The sequence below is a fragment of the Neodiprion virginianus genome, chromosome 1, assembly GCF_021901495.1.
Source record: "Neodiprion virginianus isolate iyNeoVirg1 chromosome 1, iyNeoVirg1.1, whole genome shotgun sequence".
NCBI classification, from domain to species: domain Eukaryota; kingdom Metazoa; phylum Arthropoda; class Insecta; order Hymenoptera; family Diprionidae; genus Neodiprion; species Neodiprion virginianus.
The window spans coordinates 10,816,305-10,840,197 of NC_060877.1; the positions used below are offsets into that span (position 1 = coordinate 10,816,305).

The 23,893-nt window shown below is 39.9% G+C and overlaps 4 protein-coding genes across 7 annotated transcripts in view; 1 reads left to right on the forward strand and 3 right to left on the reverse strand.

Annotated features, from left to right (window-relative positions):
- The first annotated feature begins 1,501 nt into the window (after positions 1–1,501).
- LOC124297008 (uncharacterized) overlaps positions 1,502–23,893 on the forward strand; it is a 115,269-nt gene continuing 92,877 nt past the window's right edge. For 2 of the 3 annotated variants that reach the window (XM_046747557.1, XM_046747588.1), the window contains exon 1: positions 23,232–23,566. The gene's annotated coding sequence lies outside the window, so the exon portion shown is untranslated. Of the gene's footprint in view, positions 1,975–23,231; positions 23,567–23,893 lie in introns of those variants that run through there. The other variant, XM_046747566.1, reaches the window with a different exon arrangement.
- LOC124297032 (uncharacterized) lies at positions 5,142–6,533 on the reverse strand. The gene has a single exon (XM_046747606.1). The coding sequence runs from the start codon at positions 6,531–6,533 to the stop codon at positions 5,769–5,771; it is 765 nt and encodes a 254-aa protein (XP_046603562.1). The 3' UTR covers positions 5,142–5,768.
- LOC124297045 (uncharacterized) lies at positions 6,581–9,616 on the reverse strand. Of its 2 annotated transcripts, none has more exons than XM_046747632.1 (2): positions 9,489–9,616; positions 6,581–6,922 (listed from the first exon to the last, which is right to left on the reverse strand). In XM_046747632.1, exon 2 carries the CDS (start codon positions 6,869–6,871, stop codon positions 6,581–6,583), a length of 291 nt encoding a protein of 96 aa, XP_046603588.1. In that variant the 5' UTR covers positions 6,872–6,922; positions 9,489–9,616. The 2 variants fall into 2 exon arrangements, with proteins under 2 accessions (XP_046603588.1, XP_046603595.1); XM_046747639.1 differs by lacking the exon at positions 9,489–9,616 and adding an exon at positions 8,406–8,524.
- Positions 18,321–21,475, reverse strand: LOC124297036 (uncharacterized). Its single transcript, XM_046747620.1, has 3 exons — positions 21,329–21,475; positions 20,161–20,311; positions 18,321–19,147 (listed from the first exon to the last, which is right to left on the reverse strand). The coding sequence occupies exons 1-3, from the start codon at positions 21,473–21,475 to the stop codon at positions 18,993–18,995; spliced, it is 453 nt and encodes a 150-aa protein (XP_046603576.1). The 3' UTR covers positions 18,321–18,992.

The window sequence follows — 23,893 nt, forward strand, 5'->3', positions numbered from 1 at the left end:
ATTGGAACGGCACGTCACAATCAATGGAATATGGATCGAAATTTGAGCGCGAACGTGATCTCGTAGGTTCAGAATCACATTCTCTTTTTCAAGGATAAAATTTGTTATGAAATAATCTACAGAAACGAAAGAATAATATTTCATTCTTCTTGTATGCCAGTTTCCCGGCAACTTGGTATACTTTACCGTACTCTGTTCAAAGTTCGAAGGAATAACGTCAGGCGCATGCGACATCTCAAGTACACTCTGTCAAGTTCATTTTACCGCCCACAGATTGGACATTTTTTGACTATCGTTGGCAACGTTAAAAAAGTTATTTTTATTTTCGAGCACATCTAAGTAAAAATTATATCAAATAAAGAACAGCCAAATACGTGTGTGAAGTTTATGTCACAATGGAATACGATTTAATTTCCCGGATTTTTCTATTTTCGAAAGTCAAAACATCACCCAGTACAATTCGATAACGTGTGTATTGAAAATTTGGAGATCCAAAGACTTTTCTTTGGTGTTTTCCCGATGTCCAAGCCTAAAATTGTATAAAAGTGAAATTTCAACTTTCGAATCAAATGCCAAACTATTTCCTCAGCTCTCCTTCGTGAAAATGCATTCACTATTTTCAACGTTTCGTTACCCCTAAACAAGCTTTTTGAATTTGTTGAAATTTTCGACACTTTGGGGAACATTGTCGTGATTCCTTATCAATTAATTAAACAGGTCTGCAGTGAAATCCCCATTCAATAAAATATGTTATAGATACGAAGGTTTTATTAATGTGCCGAATCTATATCTGCTATCCATTTTTTGCTATCATGTATGCATTACATGATATGAATTTTTTTTAAGTAATATCTGTATATACAAAACCAGTTCGGACTGATAGAAAGAGAAAGTTGTGACTTCATGTCGCGAAATACGAAATCAAAGAGGACTACAAAATAACCAGAATTATATTAGTAGATAGATTTTCTGACGATTATAATGTTTAAACTCTTTAAATTTGTCACTTATTTTTTTTTTATAAACATTGTTGCTATCATTAGTGTTTGATTATTATAATTTGTGAGCGAAAACAGCTAAAAAACATTACGTGAAAAGTACAAGTGGTAAATATTTTTTATTACTACATTTCGATTCAAAAGCATCAAATCTATTATAATTACACACGATACTAAGAAGGCGAAACAAAAAAAGTTTTTTTCCGAAGACCAGTGTTATTCACAATCAGCCATACACTTGAACTGATATCGTTAACTGAGAAACGTTTACTATTTTGATAAAATTACCAAAGCAAATGCGTTTCGCGGATGCAAAACTTGAAATATTTGTTTAATTTCTAAAAAAATCATCAATACCACAAGTGACGTGACGAAGCGAGCCGCGTGTACAGGTAGAGATCACAGCACGGCGTGCAGGGATCTATCCTTTTAACGGTCAGTGATCGAGAGTAGGTATGTATAAAGTTGGGTGAACAGTCTGCGTCTTGGCTTCGAGAGAGGCAGGTGGCGTGTGTAGTGGATGCTTGTAACCGACATTCTTGAGCTAGCAGGTCTGCGATTGGTCGTTCGTTAGGCAGGTCAAGCGCTACTACATCGGTTGGAGTTAGTGGCTGGTGTTTATCGGTCGTTTGAAAATTTTGTCGAGAAAAATCGGTCCGTGACATCAAGGGTGTTCTTTTCCGCTCTGTCGAGATCCACTTCTTGTTCGAAAACCGGCGCGTTGCGTCGAGTGTAAAAGAAGCGGCCGGAAAGTTGCGCGGGAATCGCTTAAATTCCAAACCGTTCGGTATCGGTTCGCGTTATCGCGACACTTTGCGCGGAATATGATGTTTTTGTGCGGGTACATGAGGACTGGAATGTTTTGACAAGTGGAGAGTCTGGTGCGTGCCGATCGCCGAGCGAAGCGTCCTTCCTCGCCGATGAAGCTGGCCATCGATCCTCGATCGCAGCCCCACTCCGATATTTCATAATCGAGGTATGTACCAGCGTTATACGCGTGCCCTTATCTCGCTTTAAGGTTAGGTCGATGCCTCGGCTCCGGCCTTCCCCGCCCCCTCATCGGGCCCTGAACAATGCTGCCCCCCGGGTCTCGGGGTCCGGGCCCAAAATCCCGGCTCGAAATTTACCTGCGACCCGTCCTAAGCCAGCCTTAAATTCCTCGGGCATCACAGACGGATGACGATAATCAACAGGTTGGCAACTTTTGCGATATGCAACGAAAATCGGATGGTCCCTTTTTATTGTGGTTCGAAATCCTAGAGTATTCTTGAAAAGTGACGGTCTGGTCCTGACAGTCTTACGCTCACGTGATCCATCGAGGCGAATGAATCGAGGAATGTTTTTCATGGTCGTGTATTATCAGGCTGAAGTTTGTTACGTTATTGTAATGATGCATCTTTGGAAAGAGTTGTTATTTTGCAACTTTAGGATTACTTGAAATTTGGTAAACCAAGGTGCAAAATGGTGACTTTTGTTTCAATGTTTCGACACATCGACGGTACTAACTTCAGCCTCATTGTGTTTTGTAGTAAATCGGCGCAAATTATACCGTTACACATTCAATTCAATCGCGTGCAGTCACTGGATTGGCCTTATAGAATTTTCATTTTAATTCAGACCGTGTATGCTTTAAGAGTTTGTTATGATATTGTGCGTAATTATGCTGTTTAATTTACAATTTGTAATACTATACGGTTTAATTTTGCATTCGAATTGGAATCGTAGCGAATATGAAATGACGAAATTTTCATCTGGCATTTCGTATTTTGCCTTGATTTGGAAATAGCGATGGGATTTTAACCATTAGAAGAGTGAACGTCATACACTGCTTGTTAATTACACCGTGGCCTAATAAATCCCTGTTACGCTATTGGCGAGTACGACTAAGTTCAAGATCATTGAATGGTTATACTATTCAGTTCAACAGTTAGTTTATACAGACAGACAACTGTTCTATTTATAATACTGCACGACGACGTTATTGAAGGACAATGGCTGATCGCGGTAGCAAATGATAGAAATTACTAATGATCTAGAACTAGATGGTATCGATATAATTGAGCACAGCTTACGCACAAGGCTGTAATGTTCTACATCTGTAATGCACCAGGTAGTGGTTTGAATGATTTGCCATCTTAGGCGTGTAATACGGAGAAATTTATACGCATTTCGATGCTTAGTTTGACAAGTAAATCGATATTTAGTAGGTACTTTCGAGGGATTGACAAGTTTCTTGGGAACCTTAGGAGTTATAAGTTTTTTTTAGATCAAAAAAGAAGTCCTAATAAACAGATTATAACGAGTGGTTTTGGGCAAAGTTGATAACAGGTGAAAAATTTGTATTGACATACTTGAGAGCATGTTCTTGATTCAGAATTTCGTAGACATTGTAGAAGAAAGAATTTCAACATCGTTCTGTTATATTCTAATTTAACTGCTCAGTTTGTTGCATAACCAAGCAGCAAAATTTTTTCTCATAGATCTATCGACGAACCATGTCTCAAAGGTTAATCAATTGCTGAAATAAATCCCACAGAAAACATTTCATTCGGAATACAAGTCTTTCAGAATTCTTCCGTTTCAACGTCGTTGTACTTTGTCAATTGTTTTGGCTACACAGGCCCGCATTCAGATGAAGTTACTCTTTATATCTTTGTTGTACCTAATATTGTTGAGCAAAATAAAAGTACATTGAGGATATTGTCAATGGACTCCAGTTGATGAGACTTACCTGCGTTGTAATTATGTTAGGAAAAACTCTGTTTTTACTCATTTGCATGGTGACTGCACTTGATGCACTGAATTCTAAACGCTCAGAATTTTCTCCCACGTAATTTATCAAGCCACCGTATCTCCGTGCCACTTTACAAAAAAGTAGTTGATGATATGCGGCCTGCGGTCAGCTATTCACGACTCTACTTCGGCTGCAGCAGTCCGGCAAAAAATTTCCCAGCTTCCGAGCAAAAAAAGCGGTGACGTAGTGAGTTTACTTCCTTAGAATAGAGATAAAATTGGGGAAGTTCTGGTAACCGTTTTCTATTTCCAACTGCACATTTTTCATTTTTCATTTCCATCCTCTTTCATTCGTCCGTCGAAGTATTCGTGTACGTGATGTTTGAACTTAACTTAACAATGCGAGTCGCGCATAGCTGCTAAATTGTTGTCAGAACGAAGGGTCGAAATTCTTTTGAAATCAGAGCTATGGCAGTGCTTTGTCGCGTGCGTTGGGCGCTTTGCAGCCTTTAATGCTCTGCATAAAGGGCATTGCGAAACCCAGTCTTTTATGAACAGCCTGCATGGTACCTGGCCAACCTGTCCTTGGACTTCCAACCTGGTTAGTCAACAAATACATTATGGCAGTTCGTTTGAAAGGACAGCGGGCCAAGTGCCACAAACTTATTGGACTCGCGCATGTCGGATACGTAAGTCGAGATCTACGTATACGTAACGTGTAAAAGGCTACCATGTGCTGATTGATTCGTAGCGCAGAATTGCAATGAGATGAACAATTGCTTGACATTTGATTTGCTTTCATCCGACACGATTTGATCCACTTTTACCGTTAAGCTATTACTTATAGGAGCCATTATTAGAAGGCGCAGAGCCGCTTAGTGAATGTGCAGCATATCTACGGTCTTTTTACTTATCAAAAATTGCAGCGAACCGCATTAGTGTTGCATTTATACGAGATATTCAATGTTCTGATTCATCTCACGCATACCGCATCTGATAAGTTCAGATTCGAACAGTTCTTTTTCATTTTACTGTATCTGTAGGTTGATGACAAAAGTAGTGATGAAAAAAATTCATAAGTGCATTGGTCATTATGGGGTCAGAATAGACGAGATATGCCGCATGCGAGAGACAGGGACGCTGCTAGATTTGAATTGAAAAATTAGTCAAATTAGTACAAATAGTTTTTAAGGTTTGTTGGGTGTGGTTAATAAACGCGTTATTCACGAAACTTACTTCAAAGATGCCATGTGCTAAGGTTGAAACTCCGTCAGGATTATAATTTTTTCTCCTAAATGATGCGACATAGTTCTGCTTGCGAATGACTATAACATGTAGTTGCGTTCTCTTAATTAATACACGCCATTTGTCTAGGAATAGGAACATTAATATATCATGTTAACATAGGAATCAGGTCTCGAATTGTATTTAATTTCAAAGGAAAAGCTATACAACTGTTCATTATGGAACGGTAATTAAATACGGAGATTTAGTTAGTAAAAATTATTCGAGACACATAACAACGAGAAAAAGCGTAGGTGAATAGCTTCTTATCAGACACAATATTGCGACGAGTGATGGATTTCCTGCCAGACAGAACATATCTTGGCGATTGATAGTCCTGGTACATGCAGTCCGCTTCAATCAGGGTCAAGTCCGTTTGTCCGGCAATTGCATTCGTAGAAATCGTGCCTATAATCGCCTCCATAACGGAACAAGTTAATCAAAATAGTCGAATAAATATCTGCGCTTCAACTTTATGTGTATAATAAAAACGGAGAGTTAATTTCTCGCCTGATAATTTTACTACCAGAAAATATTAAGCAAATATTATACACAGGTAGCTTTCTACCATACCGCTACAGACAATTTTACCCAATTTTCGTTGTCGATTCGAAGAAGGTCAGATCTGGAATCTCATTCACAGATTAAAAAGTATCTTAAAATTGTTTCATTTCACTTGAATTCAATGGTTTTTTATGACTATAAATTCCACAATGGTCGTTCAAGATTCCGGCATGTGTGCGAAGCAAGCATTCAAGGCCAAGTTTTGGTCTCCCGACAGGAGACCTCATCCTCCAAGGTCAAAGGGCAGAACTCCTCCTCCGACACCCTTCGAAGGTCCCCGATATCCGCCTTAGGTTTGAACGGAAGTTTCGACACCAGAACGCCGTGGGATTCGTCCTCGATTTCCTTGGCGACGTTCTCATCTGCATCAAATTCGTCAAAGTCCTGAGGTGTGACCTTTACTCTCGTCGAAGCGAAGTCCTTCTCCGTCAGGGTGATGGTCTTCAGTCTTTTCTTCGAGGGCTTCCCACCTTCGACCGACCTACGTTTCGGCTTTCTCGATTCTTTGACCTTTCTCATCTTCGTGGAATCGTTTTTCAACTCTTCACCGGCGTGATTTGCTCTCCTGCTCTGATTCCTTTCGACCATCAGAGGCGGTTCGGTTGCGGCTGCAGTTTCCGGCTGCTTTTCACTGCCCAAAAATCCATCTCTCGGGTCCATGCTGTTACTGGCCTTGTTACTGGCGGCTGGGCAAACTTCGGCCGAGCAAATGTGAACGGCTTCGCCAACGTCCGGTTCTGGTGGGACGGCGGTCGGTAGAGCTGGACTCTTCTTACCAGCGGCCGCGCTGTAGGCCTGGAGGTCGGCGAGCATTTGGGGGTTTTTGTCGTACTCGGCACGGAGGTAACTCTGAAATCGATCCTTGAAGTAGCCGTCGATCATCTTCCAGACGCTTGTGCTGTACCAGGAGACAATGCCGACCAGGAAGACACCGCGGAATATAAAGGCCAGCATCTTCGCTTCCGCGTCTGTGTTCCCTGGTAGGTGAGGAGGGAATCACACTACTCGTCGCCCATTATGAAATCCTTGACGATGTAGAGGGCCTCCTGCATGTTCGGCCAGGCCATCGTTACGAAGACGACCAGCGAATTCGCGATTACGAAGAGCCTCATCAGCTCGACTCCGCTGCTGGACCGAAGCCACTCGGCAAAACCCTCGTTCTGGGCCTCGTCCTCGAGGGCGATTGCGTCCTGGCCTTTGTCCTGTTGCCTTGATTCCCTTCCTTCTCTCCCGGTCTTCACTTCCTTGTTCTCCTTTGGCTCCTTCGCTTCGAGGCGAACCCGCTTCTTCATCGCTCTGCTACCTGGATCATCACGGAACCGGAACTTCCGGTGTACCTTTGCCTGGAATGAAAACGAGATGGATACAACACACGATTATCGCACTGTTGCTACCTACAATGCTGTGCCAACCAATTCACCGGGAGAGGAGCTCGCACGGCGAAGAGGAATTGATGGAGTGGTGGGAAAGGAGGGACGGAGAGTGGATTCGACGTTATCACCGGAAGCCAGACGTCCCCCGGTGGTCCATCTCGAACCTGACATCGACAATTGCCATTCATACCACCCTGGACTCTCTGGCACCAATGCTCATTTTCGACCATCCGGTTACCAAAATTTCATTCATTCCTCACGGGAAACCGGCCAGTTATAATTAATCTGTATGGACTCTGCGGCACGTTATCGCACGTTCATTCAACGTCGGTGGTCCAGCTCACATCACACGCTCTTTGTGAAAATTGGGCGCGTGGATCTGGAGAATAGTCAGAATCCTATCAGAATTGGCTACGACTTCTGCGATTAAGCGTGATCCTGCTATTGCTTTTGCCAGATTGGAACCTCGTCAGGTACCTATTGATTGGTCTTCTGTAAAAACCGGTGTGTAATCGTAAGTTGTAATTAAAATATAATCGTCACTTCAGTTCGCCACACTTGTCAAATCGCTACGATTCGGAATACCTAAACAGTGAATTTTATTCATACACATAGCAAAAAGAATCGAAATTAAAACCTCCAGCCTTAGTTGTCTTACGCATCTACCAATCGATCATTGCTCTGTCTTCCTTGTTAAACTCCTCGTCATTTCTAGCTGATCATGCAGTTTCTGATCAGTTCATACAAACATGAGTGTTCGTTACAACAAAGAAACTCGCAGTCAGGTTCTTCACACATCGTGGATAACATGTAGATGACCGAATGCCACGTATAATTTGAAAATGATACGGATCGACGTAATATACTTGTTCATAAAATCGACCTGGGAGGTTTCATGATGATTGTAGTTTGGTAGGTAGATTGGACTGCGGACACATCTACGAGGATATGGATTGAAGTTAGTGCCGTTACTTTAACAATGCTTGTTTGTGAGGCATCGTTACTTTGCACCTTTAGGATTACCCAAAATTTATTGAACCATAATAAACAAAACGTACTCATAATTTGAAAAACCAACTTCTTAAAAGTTGTTCTAAAATTTTATAATAATGAACTTTTCTGTGATGTTTCGGCGTTTTAACGTTACTAACTTCACCCTCGTACCACGACCCAGTGTCCAAATAATTAGGATTCCAACCAACCTCTGGTACCTTAAACTGATCGAGGTTCTAGCGCAAACAGCACCGGCACTATATACTGTCTCATGTTTAGCTGTGAAAAAAATTCTGCCAGTCCCGCATAACAAAGATCATGCGCGTTTCGAGACGCATGGCACAAGAGAGATAAATTCGTCTTTGTATGTATACGCAGCTTAAGCTGAACGTAGTGAACCGCAAATGGTGATAAATACGCGGAGAATTGTCGTCTGGGGAAATCATCGGCCTGATCGTACCTCGCGCGCAACTCTCTCACGTATGTGTAGTACTTGTAATGTTTCTTCTTGCTTATTCGGTGTTTTAAAAAAGGCACCTTCATTTACGTCCCTGCGTTACTCTCTTTTCCCACTGCAGCACGGATAGCTAGAAACGTGCAGACGACTGCCTTGCGCAATGAGCACACAAAGTGCTTCACTCTATACCTTCACTGAATCCTGTTAAACAAAGCTCTGGACTTAACGAGGGGGGGGGGGGGGGGGGGCTGTTTCCGCAATGGTACCTTGCACTCTGACTCTGCGGAATATGAATAAGGCGCAATTTCTGGTAAAGGTACTCTGCAATTTTGTTTTTCTAAATTTCTTTATCTGTTATAGCATTACTTTGAGTAGGTAATTAATGCGTTAATACTTTTCGCGCTGAAAAATGGGCTTCGTAACATTCCATGCCCGTGGATTATCTAATTCAATATTTATTTCTTGACTACAAAAATTTTACGTCGAATAAAAGTAACATTCACATCAAAGCAGAGAACAATATTCGATGAACCGAAAGACCCTTCCTTCCACAATGACGGAAGATATTTCGATGTTTTATTTGAAGATACACAATCATGGTTGACAGTGAAAATGTGGCCATAAAAATTGGGAATTTGAATAACGTGAACATGGATAGAGAAGTCTTCATTGTCTTAAAGCTCCAGGAATTTTTTTTACAGAGAAAATTCAGTTTGCATCAAAGTTACATTCTATTCACACAGTTTTAACTCTCGTGAAAGAAACAAATAAATACAAGTTTCAAAACCATTTAGAAATTGAAGCGTCAAATTTTCTTGTAATACATGTTATTATTTCGATATGTCATCAAATGTTGATCGGAAAATCGTGAGAAATGTTCCAATATCGATTTTACACAAAATTCAGGATATTTCGATCCTCGCTTTTACTCAAGAATGCAAATGCAAATGTCATGAAAATCATTATACCTGCAGGTATTTTCATCTGGATAAAATACGTACCGAAGTTAAGTCGCGTGACGCACTAAATGAAATTGGCTACAATTCTCCGGTACTTTATTGGATTAGCAAGAGGATGAAAACTCACCTCACGATTCCGGTTAGCATGTAAGATATTTTTCCTTGCCTACTGAGAAAGCTTCTTCGTCGGCTTTTCGTCGCGGACTGACGAGCTTTCAGCGCTGCGATACCGAGTCGAATTCGAATACGGCTTCTCAAGGGGGGGCTAACTAATGTAAGCTCGTTACGGATCCCACAAAAGTGCATTTGGATTCTCGAAAATCGTTCAACGTCGGCCTGGATTGATCTCTAGTCCAGGTGTTCGACGGCGCTGATAACTCCCGGCGTAAGTAAATTTAGTGATGTTAACGCTTTAAACTTTCGAGTTGAGGTCATCTAGTACTCCTACCTTTACCGACCGAGCAAACTCACTCTTTTTTTTCCTATGTTGTATGAACAAATGAACGGAAAGGTTTCAAATTTTGACGGTGAATCGCTGTTTTGTAGCGGAATACCTGAAAACTACTCATATCCGGAAAACCGACAAAAAAAATTGTAGTTTTTTACGAAATTATTGTAATTCCTAGTTCTTGTTTAACGACCTCAATATTGCATGAAAACAGACACATTTTTTTGACGCTTTTCCGGATACGAATAACTCTTTTGAATTCCGTTACAAAAGGGCGATGCGTCGTCAGAATTTGAACCCTTTTCGTTCGTTTGTTCGTTCAACATAAAAAAAAAACGGGTGAATTTGCTCGGTCGGTAAGGGTAGGAGTACTGCATGACTTTAAGGGCGAATCGATTAGAATACGTACCTGGCGATGATGGCATCACGGCCACAACGGACGCGAAGCCAACCCTCGACGTTTTCACAATTTCCGTCACTTGAAATCTCTACAGAGCCGAACAAGCTAGATTGCATACATTTGCATAAATACGTAAACCCAAATTCTCACTTCTACTAAATATTTGCATGTACGTAAATATAGGAGCGTATACAAGCAGCCCCCGTCGGTACGGAGGAATTTGAAAATGTTTTCTGACTCGATTTGCACCTCATCAATTTTCTCGATACACCGAGACACTCTTCAGCCGTAATTATTCCAAGGCGTTTACTCACCCTCGAGGTGTAACCGCTTGTTTTTCTAAAAATCTTTCGATATTTCCCAAATATTTACCGACTTGAAATATCAATAATAAATATATCTGTCAATGCACGAATAAATCACGTTAAACTATTTTTTGAGATTTTCTACAATTATACGAAAGCCCTGAAATTAATCTACATGGTTGTTTGAATATTATTTATAAAATCCTATTGAACTTTTGGAACGTTTCATATACAGCTTGACGTCACTTTTTATGATATTTCGTTACCTTTTGACGTTTTGCGACGTCGTTAGAATTCTAAAATTTCGTCGTAATACTTTACTAACAGATTCCATACCGCTGTAAATGGCATCGTATATGCGTATATTTAGTGCCAAAGAGTGTCATGAATCGGTTGGTTATATTTTAAGATAACGGATTGTCAAAATTTGCATTATGCTGTGCAGCTATTGAGTTACATACCTACAGCCTGTATTTATTCAAACGTAAAAGCATGTCTTGTTAAATATTATACTCAACACCCAGTACACGCAAAATTTTCCGGTTAAAAACGTTGGTACTCTGTTCACAAAGTCTAAGTAATATGCGAACCGCGGGTACGTCTGAGAAAAGAAACGAATTGAAGTGAGTGCAGGTGGCAGCCGAGCTAAATAATTTCACCAGCTGAGTAAAATTTTCAAGATTAAATCTGTAATTCATGAATTCACGAACTACCTCATCATACGCGGTTAAGAACGTACAGTATTCGCTGGAATTTAAGAATTCCCGAGTACGATCCGTTTGCTTGTCGCTGATTTTCGCCGACTGAGATATTGTTTTTTAATGTCATTATACTTGGACAGCTACATGCCGGACTCTGGGCGTCTTAAGAGGGCAGAAACACGCGATTGCAAATTGTAAGTGGTTTGGGGTCGACCCGTTGTTGGTAAGAATTTTGGTAATACGTCGCTGCGCAATTAGGGCGACGTCGCGTCATCCGGGAGGGATGAACGTTGCCGGTTAGTTTGGACAGGGAAAACTCGGGGATCAAATCGTGGAAGAATTCAAGCTGGCGAACGCCAGGCTCGTTCCATCAATTTGTGACTTGTTCAAGCGTAAATAATACCACGGTGAAATATTCGAAAGTTTTAAACAACGTAGCTTGAACGTGTACACGAACACTCTGACGCTACTCGTTACAGGGATGAAGAACGAGGCCGACGCTCCATCAGCCCTAATCAATCAATCATCATCTAGAGTTTCACGCCTGCCTCCGACAACCCTCCAAAGTCTGCCTTCCCGACGATCAACTCGCCTCGCCTGCGCTCAACTGACCGCTGGTCATCCTCAACGACGTAAAGTACACCTAATTGTTCCGCGTAGAAACCTGAGGTCAATTCGCATCACGGTAGACTAATTGTTGGAGTGCAGTGAAGTTGGCGTTTGAAATTGTGATTCTTCGGAAAAGCGGTTGTACACTCGCTCGGTAATCAGACAAGAGACTTAGATTGACCAAAATTGATTTATCACAGATAACGAATTTGGTTTTATTCGACTTGCATTTCCTCTGAATTCACTTTTTAATTCGTTCCCAATCAGTTCCCATTGTTTTCCGAATCTCAACTCAACGATTTTAAGTCATTAAAAATTTCAATAGCTTAAATTCGTTGCAATATCTTGAGAAAAAATGATCGTCGTTGTTTCGTCAATTGTTATTGGAACTCGGCTCTCAGCATTCGATGCTTTCCGAATAGTGTATTTTTCCTTAGGTATACCAATTGGATAACTTTACAATTGGAAATGGAACCTGATCATTTTGGCACTCACAATCATTTCTACTATGTTTTTCTAATTTCTGCATATTATCGCACATTGTTATGTCTTCGTAGCTTCCCTATAGAAATTAAGGGCTCTTTTTCTCCCCATCAGTACGGGAAGAAAGCAGCAAGTTTGTTTCGAGTCTCGTTGAGTAACGGTTCAACCTAATCACGTCGAGAAGTTTGTAACACTTCGCGTTCGTGGTTCAGGCCTCAGATACCGAGCGTATCAGCTACGTCACTGTCCAGACCGCTAACTAAGGTCTTTCACCAAATTCCATCGTTCACGGTCTTTGGCCAAAATTCTTGGGAAATTCCGTTCTCGTAATGGAAGGGGCAAAAAGCCCTAAGCCTAGAAGACACTGTCCCTTCGACCGTTTGGAGAAGCTAGTCGGTCATTCGCAGATACAATCTGCGGAATTATGCAGCTGGCCACATCTGCTTCTGAAGGTTTGTCAGTCCGCGGTTACGAGGGATGATGGATTGTACTGTCGTCCAATTTTCCCGCCACCTAGCCCTGCATGGCCTCGGTAATTGTCTGCAGATATTCCGAAATTGTTCAGTCAAAATAGGTCTGTATTGTGAATATTCAGGATATGGCTGGATTTTTGCGTGTATGGGTTTTTTTGACCCTTAGGAAGTCAAATGTGAAGTCAGTTTTGAGCTGCACAGCCGGTGTTTCGACTGCTATCGATAGATGAAAAATGACTCGACCATCGTGCAGAGCGGAAATTTGTACGTTGAATTATGTCCTGACATATCGGAAACGGAGTTGGGTTAACAAATTAAGAAAAAAGAAATTTAACTTATCGACGGCATCTGGGGAATTTTGTTGAAACAATATCTTTTTTCATAATTTGTTAATCCGACTCCGTTTCCGACGTACGAGGACGTAATTCAATGTAGAATTTTCCGAGGTCATTGTTCATCTATCGATAGCAGTTTTTGAGGGAAGAGTCAAATTTTGCTACGCACCTCATGATTCTAGGTTTGATTCCCGAGGGTCGAAAACCCCTGTACACAAAAATGCAACCATATCTCGACTACTTTTTATTCAGACCTATTTTGACTGAACGAATACTGTGCTAATGCCTTCGAGACCGGAAGTCCTGGTGGGGAAATTGGCTTGTCGACGGTTTTAGCTCCGGGCATGAAATTTCACAAAAGGTTTTATGGCGCAGGGTATCGGATATTCCGTCATATACACATGCGTATATATGTATGTATGTATATCCGTCCATAAATCCGAGCGTGAATAAGCGGCAGAAATTTGAATACAATGCCGCTACTGAGATACACGCAGGGCACTTGCCGAAGATATTGGCGAAAAGTTAATTTCTCCCCCCTGGTGAATTTATTGGAAATAGATTTAGCAACGGTACAGAAACGTCGAAGAAGTTTTCACCTCTCAAAACCAATACTCGTGGAAGCAATTCTTTCAATTCTTTGAGTAATATGAATCGTGGAAAGAACGTTACTGAACTTGTTTATTCGACACGCGGAAGAGAAAATGTTGGATCATTAAGAATTATTGGTGAGCGTATAACTTTCAAGAACAATGATCAGATACTCGGTTTTTCAATTTTTCACGCCTTCATTTTCACATTTCAAGCATAAATTTGTTATTGGTGGCAAAATTTTGGGAATATCGTAGAAATTTATTTGCACCACTTTTTTTTAAATATTTGTTGTAAAACCTTTCTGGTTTTTTTTTCGAGTTAATTTTGAAACTTTGAGACTTTCGGGATAGTTGTATTTTTTTTTTCTTTCGCTCCAAATTGTAAAAAAAAAATAGAATAAATGAATGATAATAAACAGAATATTGTAATAATAATCAGACTTCCTCTTTCAATAAAATCCATTGGTTCTGTACCAATAGCATTGTTCTTCTCCTTGTGATATTACCGGCAGTCGTAGTTAGAAATTCAATACATTCACTACAGTTGCTCGGACCTGACTCAATTTTACTAGCTTTGATCAGGCATGGTTCGTTAGACGAGATAGTCAGTGCCAATATCGTATAATACGTCGTTTGATCGCGGCGAGGAGTCTGGAAGCGGATAAGCCTGTAGTCAGGGAAAGATTAAAGGATGAGAGACGTGTTCAGAGGCGTCGCTTTATTCTTGGCTCAGAAATTGACTCCTAACATGGTTATCAAGCTTTCTGCGTCCGCCCCGTTTACGCTGACACTGAAGCCGATAGCATTTTGCAGAAAATGACTGTGCGCAAATATTCATTGCATCTTTTATACTCGCGTTTCTTACGACGATAGGATCTCAGACTTTCATTTTCACACCCTTCGAGTTACGGTTCACGCATAATTCTATCACTGGTGAAAACACGCCGGCGAATTTCTTCCTAGAATGAAAACTTTGCACGGATTTAGGACACAAAATGAATGTTTGAAATTTTTTCTTTAAAAATGTACGCTTATGAGACTAATCCTGCAATAACTTTTCTCAAATTTTCCTCAAATACACTGGCGAGAATACGAACTTAAAAAACTTGAAGATTCACGTTTGAATTGATGCTTTTTTCTACTCTTGAAACAACTTCGTTGAGCTTAAAGTGTAGATCCGATATTTTTTTTTTTATACCGTAACTTTGCCGAATTGAATTCTCTACATGCAAGGTATGTAGGAAAAGATCCGAAAAGCGTAATACGCCAATAAAATCCAAGCTTATTTCTCTCACTTGCCACAGAAGAGAAGGAACAACAGATCAGGAGGGTAGAACGAAGGTACCGTAGTCAATATTTATAAGCATGCGAAGAGGTATCCAGTCGGTTTATACGATCCTCCTAAACTCGAGGGGTTCCGGTTTTACAAATTTGTACAATTGTGAATTGAGCATGGAACAATGGTTCGGTTAACGAGACACGTCGATTACAATTTGAAGCGTGAATCGCATATAAATTGATTTGGCCGTTTTTCGCATTACGATAATAGTCTTTTTTTATCTAATGAAACGCTGGTGTTGAATTTTCTCCTACGATTCAAATATTCACACGATCAAAATCATTTTTCTGTTCCGAATTACCGTTCAAAGTGAGACACCATTACTGCATATATTCGTACTGCTTCTTCAGACAATTTGCGATTTTAAATTAAATTTAATTTCGTTGGAGAATTGACTTTGTTGTATTTTATCGGACTTGGATTACAATTTCTGAAAGTAATAGAACCGCCTCGAAAATCAACGTCTGGTTTAAGGTCCTCGAGCGGTGACGAAAGTTGTGTAAAACCTGAAATTGAGGAAAAAAACTTTGCTTTCCAATCAGGGTCGTTTGTTTCTTCCGTGAAATACATCCTAAGGGTATAAGAATTTGACCGGAGAACAAAACGGAGAGGAATATAATGAAACAAACGAACAAGTGCAGATTGTAGAATTCAATGCTTTATTTCCCGGCGGTGATTTGCCAGACTCTAGGGGATTAGGAGACCAGCTCTCTGGAGCTTATAACGACGTGGTGTGCCAACCGCGATTTAGAATCTAGTGAGCTTCTTCGTAATTAAGGGATCGGTGAAACCGGGGCTCTCAGTTTCTTATTATCGAATCAATTGATAATATTTATCAATTATTCACTGCCAGCGAATCCTGCTTCTTAACAAAAAAAGCACTTTGAATGTGATCATTGGTTAATTTTTATGAGAAATTTTCGCCATCTGTCCTTATATACCTGTATAATCTGCAATCAATATAACACGTAATGTTGAACTCTCTAATTATCATTTAATAATAGTAAGGGATTTGTTTGTTATTTTTTTAACAAGAAGAATCAATTGTTGTTTGTATTGCTTTTAGAACTACGCGATTTGAATTTTAGTTTCTTATTTTCTCTTTCATAAAAGAAATTTGTCCGATCGGAATTCCAGGTGAAGTCCCAAAATAAAACTTCACGCTTAAACATGAATATTGTTGGCTTTCGCTTCTGGGCAGAAGAAAAAGCACCTTTTCGTAAAATGATACACAGGCATAATCGTAGCGTTAATCTAAAACTAACTGCGAGTAGATCACAAAATGAAAAGTGTACAACGAATCTTACGCATGTGACATCGCTTCTTTCAGCTCACTTACATGCACGACGTTAAAAAAAAAAAAAAGTATCGTTCCCTTTTTGAAAGCTTGCACAAAGGACGTGAGAGCATAACGGGGGTGAAATAACGATTGGTGAAAATTGGTTGTAAATTTCAATGGTCCGAAATTCCTCTCGTATTTAATATCGTTGGTTACGGCTGACTGTCTTTTGGCGTCTGATTCTCGCGAGGTACATTATCGCGTCTAGTAGAAGAAGCAGATAATGTATGGAAGAGACAGACGTCTTGTTGATAGTTGACGAGGTGCTTACTTCGCTAATAAGCCGCGACACGGTCCCTTGAAAATGCGTTCCCGACGTCGAGGTTTCCGCTGCTTTCTGTCCGATCTGCCTCCTCGAAATCCGTCCTAGCCTCTGTCGCAAAACGTCTTTTCTCATAGAGTTTACACCCTCGCAGTTCTGGCTCGCTGTATTTACTGCCGTCACGCATTATTCACACCCGTCTAATTAACACTGCCTGCTGCAGGGCTGAAGATCCTCCCGCGTTAAGTCGAACACGGTTGTATATATATAGTACATACCCTAGCTATAAGGTGGGTATTGCGCCTCGGCGTCTCACAGCTGACGAATAATTGCGACACTTGCTTCTGACGGATTGTTATTAAAAGTTGTAAATTTCGATCTTTCATATATTCCTGCGAAATTTTTCATCAATCACGCTACGGTTAATAACGTAATTGTTTCAATAAGAATTTCGCGTCACGCTGGAAGAAATTTCTGGTTTTAGTTACTGCACCGGTACTTACTTAATAATTTTTATTATTTTTTACCACAAGCGTATGATACAAAATGAAAGTGAGTAATAATATTCAGTAGGTACGTGTTACGTTGTAAATTAAACAATTTTTGATAATAGTAATCATAATTTGATGCTGGTGTAATAGAAAAATTCATTTTAAGGCTTTATTGATATGAAAAAAATATAGTCAACTAATCGATCAGATTTAATGTTGTAAATTAAACAACAATACGTAACAGTATAGACATGTATAATTACACGAAATAGTCACTTGTACTGCATTTCTTTTTTTTTTTTTTTGTATTGTCCACAATATGTGAAACGTTATTGTAACGATACTCAGTTTACTAGAATTTTCTAGTTACTAAAAGAAATAGAAATTTTTTTCAGCTTAGGAACGTGAAGGGAAGTTAAGGTGACGGAAATGTTCTGGAAAATATGAAATTCGATGGAAGAAATTAGTTACTATTTATTGTAAAACTGTGTGAGATAATCCTCGCGTAAGTAAATCCAGTCGAGTTGTAAAAATGGGCGAACAAAAAGTTGTTTCCTTGCTCAGGGAATCGAGAAACTTGGAAGTTACTGTGGAAAAGTAGTAGAAAGTGTTATGAGCGTAAACTTTAATGAACTTTTCCATACCTCCGACTTTAAAATACAGGCTGCTGTAGCCTAGCCATGTAGCGATAATTAATTAAGTTCATAGCGTCGCAATTAACGAAAGAAGTTGAAAACTACGAAAGTGCTGGAGCTGCTGCCTCTATACATCTTGTAATTATCGACGGGAGGGTTTCGGGCTTCAAATTCGTATAAATATCTCCGCAATTACTGCTCGCAAAATAATACCGCATGTTCACTATGAGAGGCATCGCTTTTTCCCTAATGAATCTTGAAGCGATCCTTCTTCTGCTTCTTCTTCTTCTTCTTCTTCTTCTTCTTCCTTATTTCTGTGGCTGATGTGGATTCTTCAAGATCCACGCACCACAATTAGTGACAGTTAAGGTTGTTCTTTAGTGACTCCGGAGTCAATAAAATATCCTTTTGGAAAAGTTTGCATGTAATTTAAATTAAAGTTGTTGGGATAATGTAGGAAAATAAAATTCAAGAATTTTAATAACGTTTTTAATTATAGCTTATTATAATTTTATTGATAATGTTCTGCCCATAGTTTAAATTTGACTACCGTTGTCATCAGATACAATTAATATATTCTGTAGTTTCATTATTTTCATGCGTCTCGATGGGCAATAGATTTTCTTCAATAAAAGATGAGACGTCTTATTCTTCATTTTGTGATTATTAGTAACAAATCAATTCAGGATGTGTGAAAATAGGATTCACGATATTCAAATTCACCGCCATATCATCGAGTTGCTAAAAATTTTTTCGAAACGGTCAGCGACGTCTACTTTTCAACATATCGTTGGAAAGATAACAACCATTGTCTAGTTTTTTTGCAAAGGTCTTTGGATTTAAAAAAATAATCATGATAGTATATCCGTAGAAAAAACTTAAAACCGCCTTAAGCGCTATGTTAAAGATCCAATTTTGAGAAAGCATGTTTTAGCATTTTTGTCCGGTAATCTGGTATGATATTTTCAACGAGGTGGGATTCACTTTATTACTACATTAACAATCAGTCCGAGTCTAAATTTCAGTTAAGCTGTTTGGATTGAATAAAAAACCACCTTAAATCAGGCTTCGTACTTAATTCAGTCCGCACACTTTGTTTATTTTCCTATTATTATTTTTCTAATCTGTGTTAGTGTACACTTAGGTACACGTACAATCATCAACTTCAATAGTGAATTGCAAATTTTCTGGTGAAAAAGGAAACGAGAAATGTGGAAATCAATGAGCTGCGAAGGTGCAGTCCAGGACCACCTGAGTATTCGGCTGCGACCTGACTCTGAAACCCGTTTCCGAATTGCCAATCGTGTAGGGCTCCTCGCACATCACGCCCACGCTTCCCGCTCGGTTGATCGCGCTCACGTAGTGAAATTGCCCTGTAATGTAAAACGTGTCAAACCTAGGTGGTCCTAGTCCTGAGATCTCCTGATCAGCTATAATGCCTGTTTCTAGTTCCTCCTTACGTCACTTTCAATTTAGATGTAGTTTTTCCGAAAGCAAAAGAACAAAGTGCGCTGTATTAAAAAAATTTTCACTTGTATGAGTTGTTGAAATACAATGTTTTAAAATTAATAATTCAATCGTGGGGTTTTTTTTTTTTTTAATTATAACAAACTTGATCAGCCTCAGTTTTACTTAGTGAACCTCTGCCCTGTCATGTCTTTGTTTTGTTACATTTCTTATTTGACTGTGTGAACAGTTTCAAATTAAGATTTTAACAGAATTTAGTCAACAAGTTTCAAAAAATTGCTTTAAATTTTGAACCGATTATGTACCTCGCGTAAAAGGAACAAGAAAAAAAAAGAAAATATAAAGACATATTTTCAGTTGCGGCAGGGTTGAAGTTTCGAAAGCGCCTAATTCCGAATTATTTGGCGACGAAACTTGAAGTAAAGAAATCAAACTTTCACGAAACAACAAAGTTTAAATGGTGGAAATCCGACGGCTTAATGTTCCGAGAATTCAAGTCACGATGGAGCAAAGTTTTGAAAAGTAAGGTTACGATCGAGAAAAATTTCCGAAAAACAAATTATCGATGGAGTAAAATTCCGAACGTAAAAGTATCGAAAATCCGAAACAAAGATAGATCAAAGTGGTAAAATTTCACCAAGCTACAAATTCACAGAACTGAAAATCTTGGATCAATCTGAATCGCGATGTCTCAGATTTTTAAATTTTCTCATTCGCGCGGTTTCGGGACTTTGACTTGTCGTAGTTATGCCTTTGCGGAACTTTGAGCTTCGGGTTTCGGATCGTTCGAAACTTTGATGTTTCATCACGGACTGATTTCTTTATTCTAAGCGATGCCATCAAAAAATTGGGAATACGGCGCTATCGGAACTTTTCGAATCTTAAATTTGAACCCCCGCCTCTCTGAATTTTCACCCACCTCTGGGCACCGAGAAGGTAATTATGCCAGTTTTCAGCTCGTTTGTCGGATTTCTTATTTCGATGACCCGCCTGTAGAGCACCTCGTCCGCCAGACGATAACCGACGATCAAATCGCCGGGGAAACTGTTCCTGGCGTCATCTACACCGGCCTGTTAACACGCGGAGAAAATTCGTGGGTTAGTCGATACCACTCTAGTCGGTACGCCCACGTGGAATGAGCGAGGGCGTGGAAAGTGCTCGTGTTACCACCGGGTGATATAATTGTTTCGGTATTTAGGAGCATTCTTTACGAGTTCCTAAGTGTTTCTATGTCCTCGCATTCCAACGCTTGACAAGAGAGTGAATTCTCGAGGTATTTCGAAGACATTCTTAAATTTAAGAATCTGGAAGAGATTCTTTCGCATCAACAATGTTGTCAAATTTCACAACGTTGGTAAAGTTTCGAAAGATCAATTTAGGGTAAATATAAACCGGCTTATACCACGTTGATTGTCTTCCAAAACTTTGCATCGTTCGATGTGTAATGAGCATACGTATTGATGAATTTTTCATTAATTGGTGACTTCAATTTTCGTTCAAAGAACGTTCGGAGCTTGAGAAACGTGACTTTATAAGCATTTGAAATTTGTATGACGGAAAAGTGGAAATATTATTATGACTTAGATTACAGTCGGAATATGATCGCTTTAGGGTAATTTGAACAGACCAACTGGTGTGCAATTTTCAAAAAAGAACCCCCTTCTTGCCATCAATTTGATTCACTTGAAGAAATATTCAATGTTTTTCATAAACAGCTCGGAAGTACGTAAAAATGTATTCTATATCTGCATGCAAGAAAATTATGTGAAAAATGATGCTCCTTTTAAATACCATTTTCTCTTCACACACATATCGGGTTACATCGATATTTTAATAACTACTGCTAAACATGATCGGAAATCCAAAAATCCAAAACCCAATGTCACAGTTTAAAGTACAGACAAAAATCGTGATCGACCATGCATGGAATGATTTCATTCTATTCAAACAGTCCGAAATTTGACGATGCACATATCACAAAAGTGCAATGCGATTGCTTTGTTTGATTTAAAAAAAAAAGAAAAAAAAAATCGGAATTCTTCTGTCACTCATTGAACAAAATGTAAATTTTCCTCACAACATCTCACCCATTTATTCATCGGTACCGCATCTTCCGGCGATAATTCAAAGTGTCGACGTTCTCCGGCTTCCATTTCGTCGTTCGAGTGAACTGGCCGTGTAAATTTGAGCACCAGGGTGACGAATAGGGCGGCGAGAACTTTGCGAAGCAACATTTTTGACCGACTGTTCAAGAACGGTACGTGACGCCGAGTTTTATACTCCGTTTGTCCCATGCAGGCAGGCAAGAAAAGTGGAATCTTATATTCGCGCGAGTTGAATACGAATGTGGAGAACTCGACGGGGGCGGAAATGCCAAGCGACAGCATATCGCTCAATTGATATCGCAAAGGAACGGGCTGCACCTAAATAAGCAAAGTGACGCGAGCTGGGTGCGACAAATCGACTCTTACATGCGGGCGAGTCGGGTGGCAAAATGATCGATAGATCCCCGTTCCGCGACACCCACGACGGAATGATTTATTCAGTCTTGCACCTTGTTGAATCGAGATACGTTGGTAGGTACATAATTTCTGGTCTCTGCAGCTTCGAACCATTTTTGACGGACCCTCAAGATGAATGATATGTGTGACGAGGAAGCACCGCATATTATGTATATATGTCAGGGACGGGATAATGGCTGAATTTGAAATATTTTCTTACTACTGGATTGAAAAGGACTGAAAATTAATCCGGTTACAGAGCTCGCTTAATCCTTTCAGTCACGGTCGCATCCTCAGCGTCCCACTTCACGAATGTCCGTGGCCTAGCCTAATTACAGTTTATTTACAATTTAAAACGATTTTTGTTGACCCAAAAACCCTCGAGTAACAAGTTTCAGCCGTAATCATCGAATTTTGATAGTTTGTTCGATTTCGCATCTGCTATATTGGATCTGCCATCTTGGATGTAGAAATTAGCAAATTCTGACTTCAAATTCGTGATGAACGATATCTCAAAACCCTCGGGGAATAAAAATCCGTCAAAAATATTGAGTTGAAAAATACTTTACAGAAAGGGTTAAGGTCCTTCGTTTTTTTTTTTGGAAAACCGATCAATCGACGATTGGTCAACAAAGTTTGAAATTTCTGGTTATTTTCAGTTTCTTTCATCAAGCTGGTTTAGAAACTTTTATAGAAGCCTTTTGATTAATTTGGAGAAGACGATCATTTGAAAAAATGAAAATTTCTACTCTTCTGAACGAATCTTGTCTTACCTACGCTGATTGTGAGTCGAATTGTTTATAATAAACGTTATCAGCGATCTATAATGTTAGCAGTGACTGAGTCAGGGAAGTACACGTTCTTCGTGCTACGATTTAAAAATCTTTCCAGTCGTATTGCTATCCCCTTTCTCGCAGACTTTAACGAGGAAATTTCCCCGCTTGTGACGTAACAAAATATACATGGCATATACATGTGACAAGCGAAGTCAGCGACACCTTAAAAATAATTTACAATTCAGCGATGAGAAAAGTTTGGAAATTTTTTATTGTATCGTTGTTATTGTATTGTTCGACGGAAAAAAAAACCAAATACCCGTCAAAACTGATTATATTGATGCCGGAATTTGGTTAGGCGTTGAAACGGTACCACCATGAAACGATCGCTTGCACTCGGTATAATTAATTTATCCGGCAGAGAAAGTTTGCCGGATTCGAAATATTTTCCCTCTCATCCAAGGGATAGGAAATCGTCGATGGGGGTGGGAAAATGCGGGCAAAGTGAGTTTTCCGGAACTGTTTTGAGTCCGTTGCCAAATCGTTAGCATTAATTACCGCGGTACGGCAACGGCTATAAAACGTTAAGATCAGCGGAGGGCGGGGGCGCAACAGTTGCGAGGGTTTGTGCGCCGCTGGTTTTGGGGGTGGGTGTAGAACTCAGGTTCGCCGAACGCGAGGAACGAGCTTCAGTATTCTCTTGGCCGCCACGTCGAAAGCACTTCGGACTTGCGTCGGCCTCGAGCTTTATTCGCGTAACGAGGAACGGGAAACGCGTCGTCGTTAGAAAGATAGAGGGGAAAGAAACATTTGAAGGTTAAAAAAGTAAGGAGAGGCGGGGAAATTGATTTTTTCAAATTGGATGTCGACACGATTTTTAATCTTCGAATCGCGCCTCTCGACACCTTGACACGCGACGGTTGCATGGGTTCAACGTATCCGGGATTAAACTCCGAGTTGCCATGACTACTGCAGCATCTGTGTGAGGATTAGGAGAAATAATGAACTTCCGAAATGAAGCAACTCGTCTCTGATCGTTTTTATCGAGGTATTTTTCTCCATCGCTGAAAGTAGCGCGAGGATACTTTTTGGGATGGAGTCGGTATTGTTATTATTGTTAGAAGGATTTCTTACCGAAGGTTTACGTTATGCTCGTTTCTCTAACAAATTTTGGACACCGACTCTCTGTAATATCTATGAAATTTCGTAGATTTTTTGTTCTGAAAGGACTGTCGGTGATCCAGAGTAATGAACTTCTTTGGGCTTCTTTTTGCCAGGATTCAAGGATCACCGTACAAACGAATCAAACTTGATTGAGGGTTTGATTCGATTAATTCAAGAAAAATTCTTATACTCTCTATTTTTCATGTGAATT

Coding starts and splice junctions, on each gene's coding strand:
- LOC124297032 (XM_046747606.1), bottom strand. CDS start 6,533: ATGCTGGCCTTTATATTCCGCGGTGTCTTCCTGGTCGGCATTGTCTCC.
- LOC124297045 (XM_046747632.1), bottom strand. CDS start 6,871: ATGAAGAAGCGGGTTCGCCTCGAAGCGAAGGAGCCAAAGGAGAACAAG.
- LOC124297036 (XM_046747620.1), bottom strand. CDS start 21,475: ATGTTGCTTCGCAAAGTTCTCGCCGCCCTATTCGTCACCCTGGTGCTC. Junction 20,312..21,328: donor CGGTACCGATGAATAAATGG/GTGAGATGTTGT, acceptor GCGTGTTAACAG/GCCGGTGTAGATGACGCCAG. Junction 19,148..20,160: donor TACCTTCTCGGTGCCCAGAG/GTGGGTGAAAAT, acceptor TTTACATTACAG/GGCAATTTCACTACGTGAGC.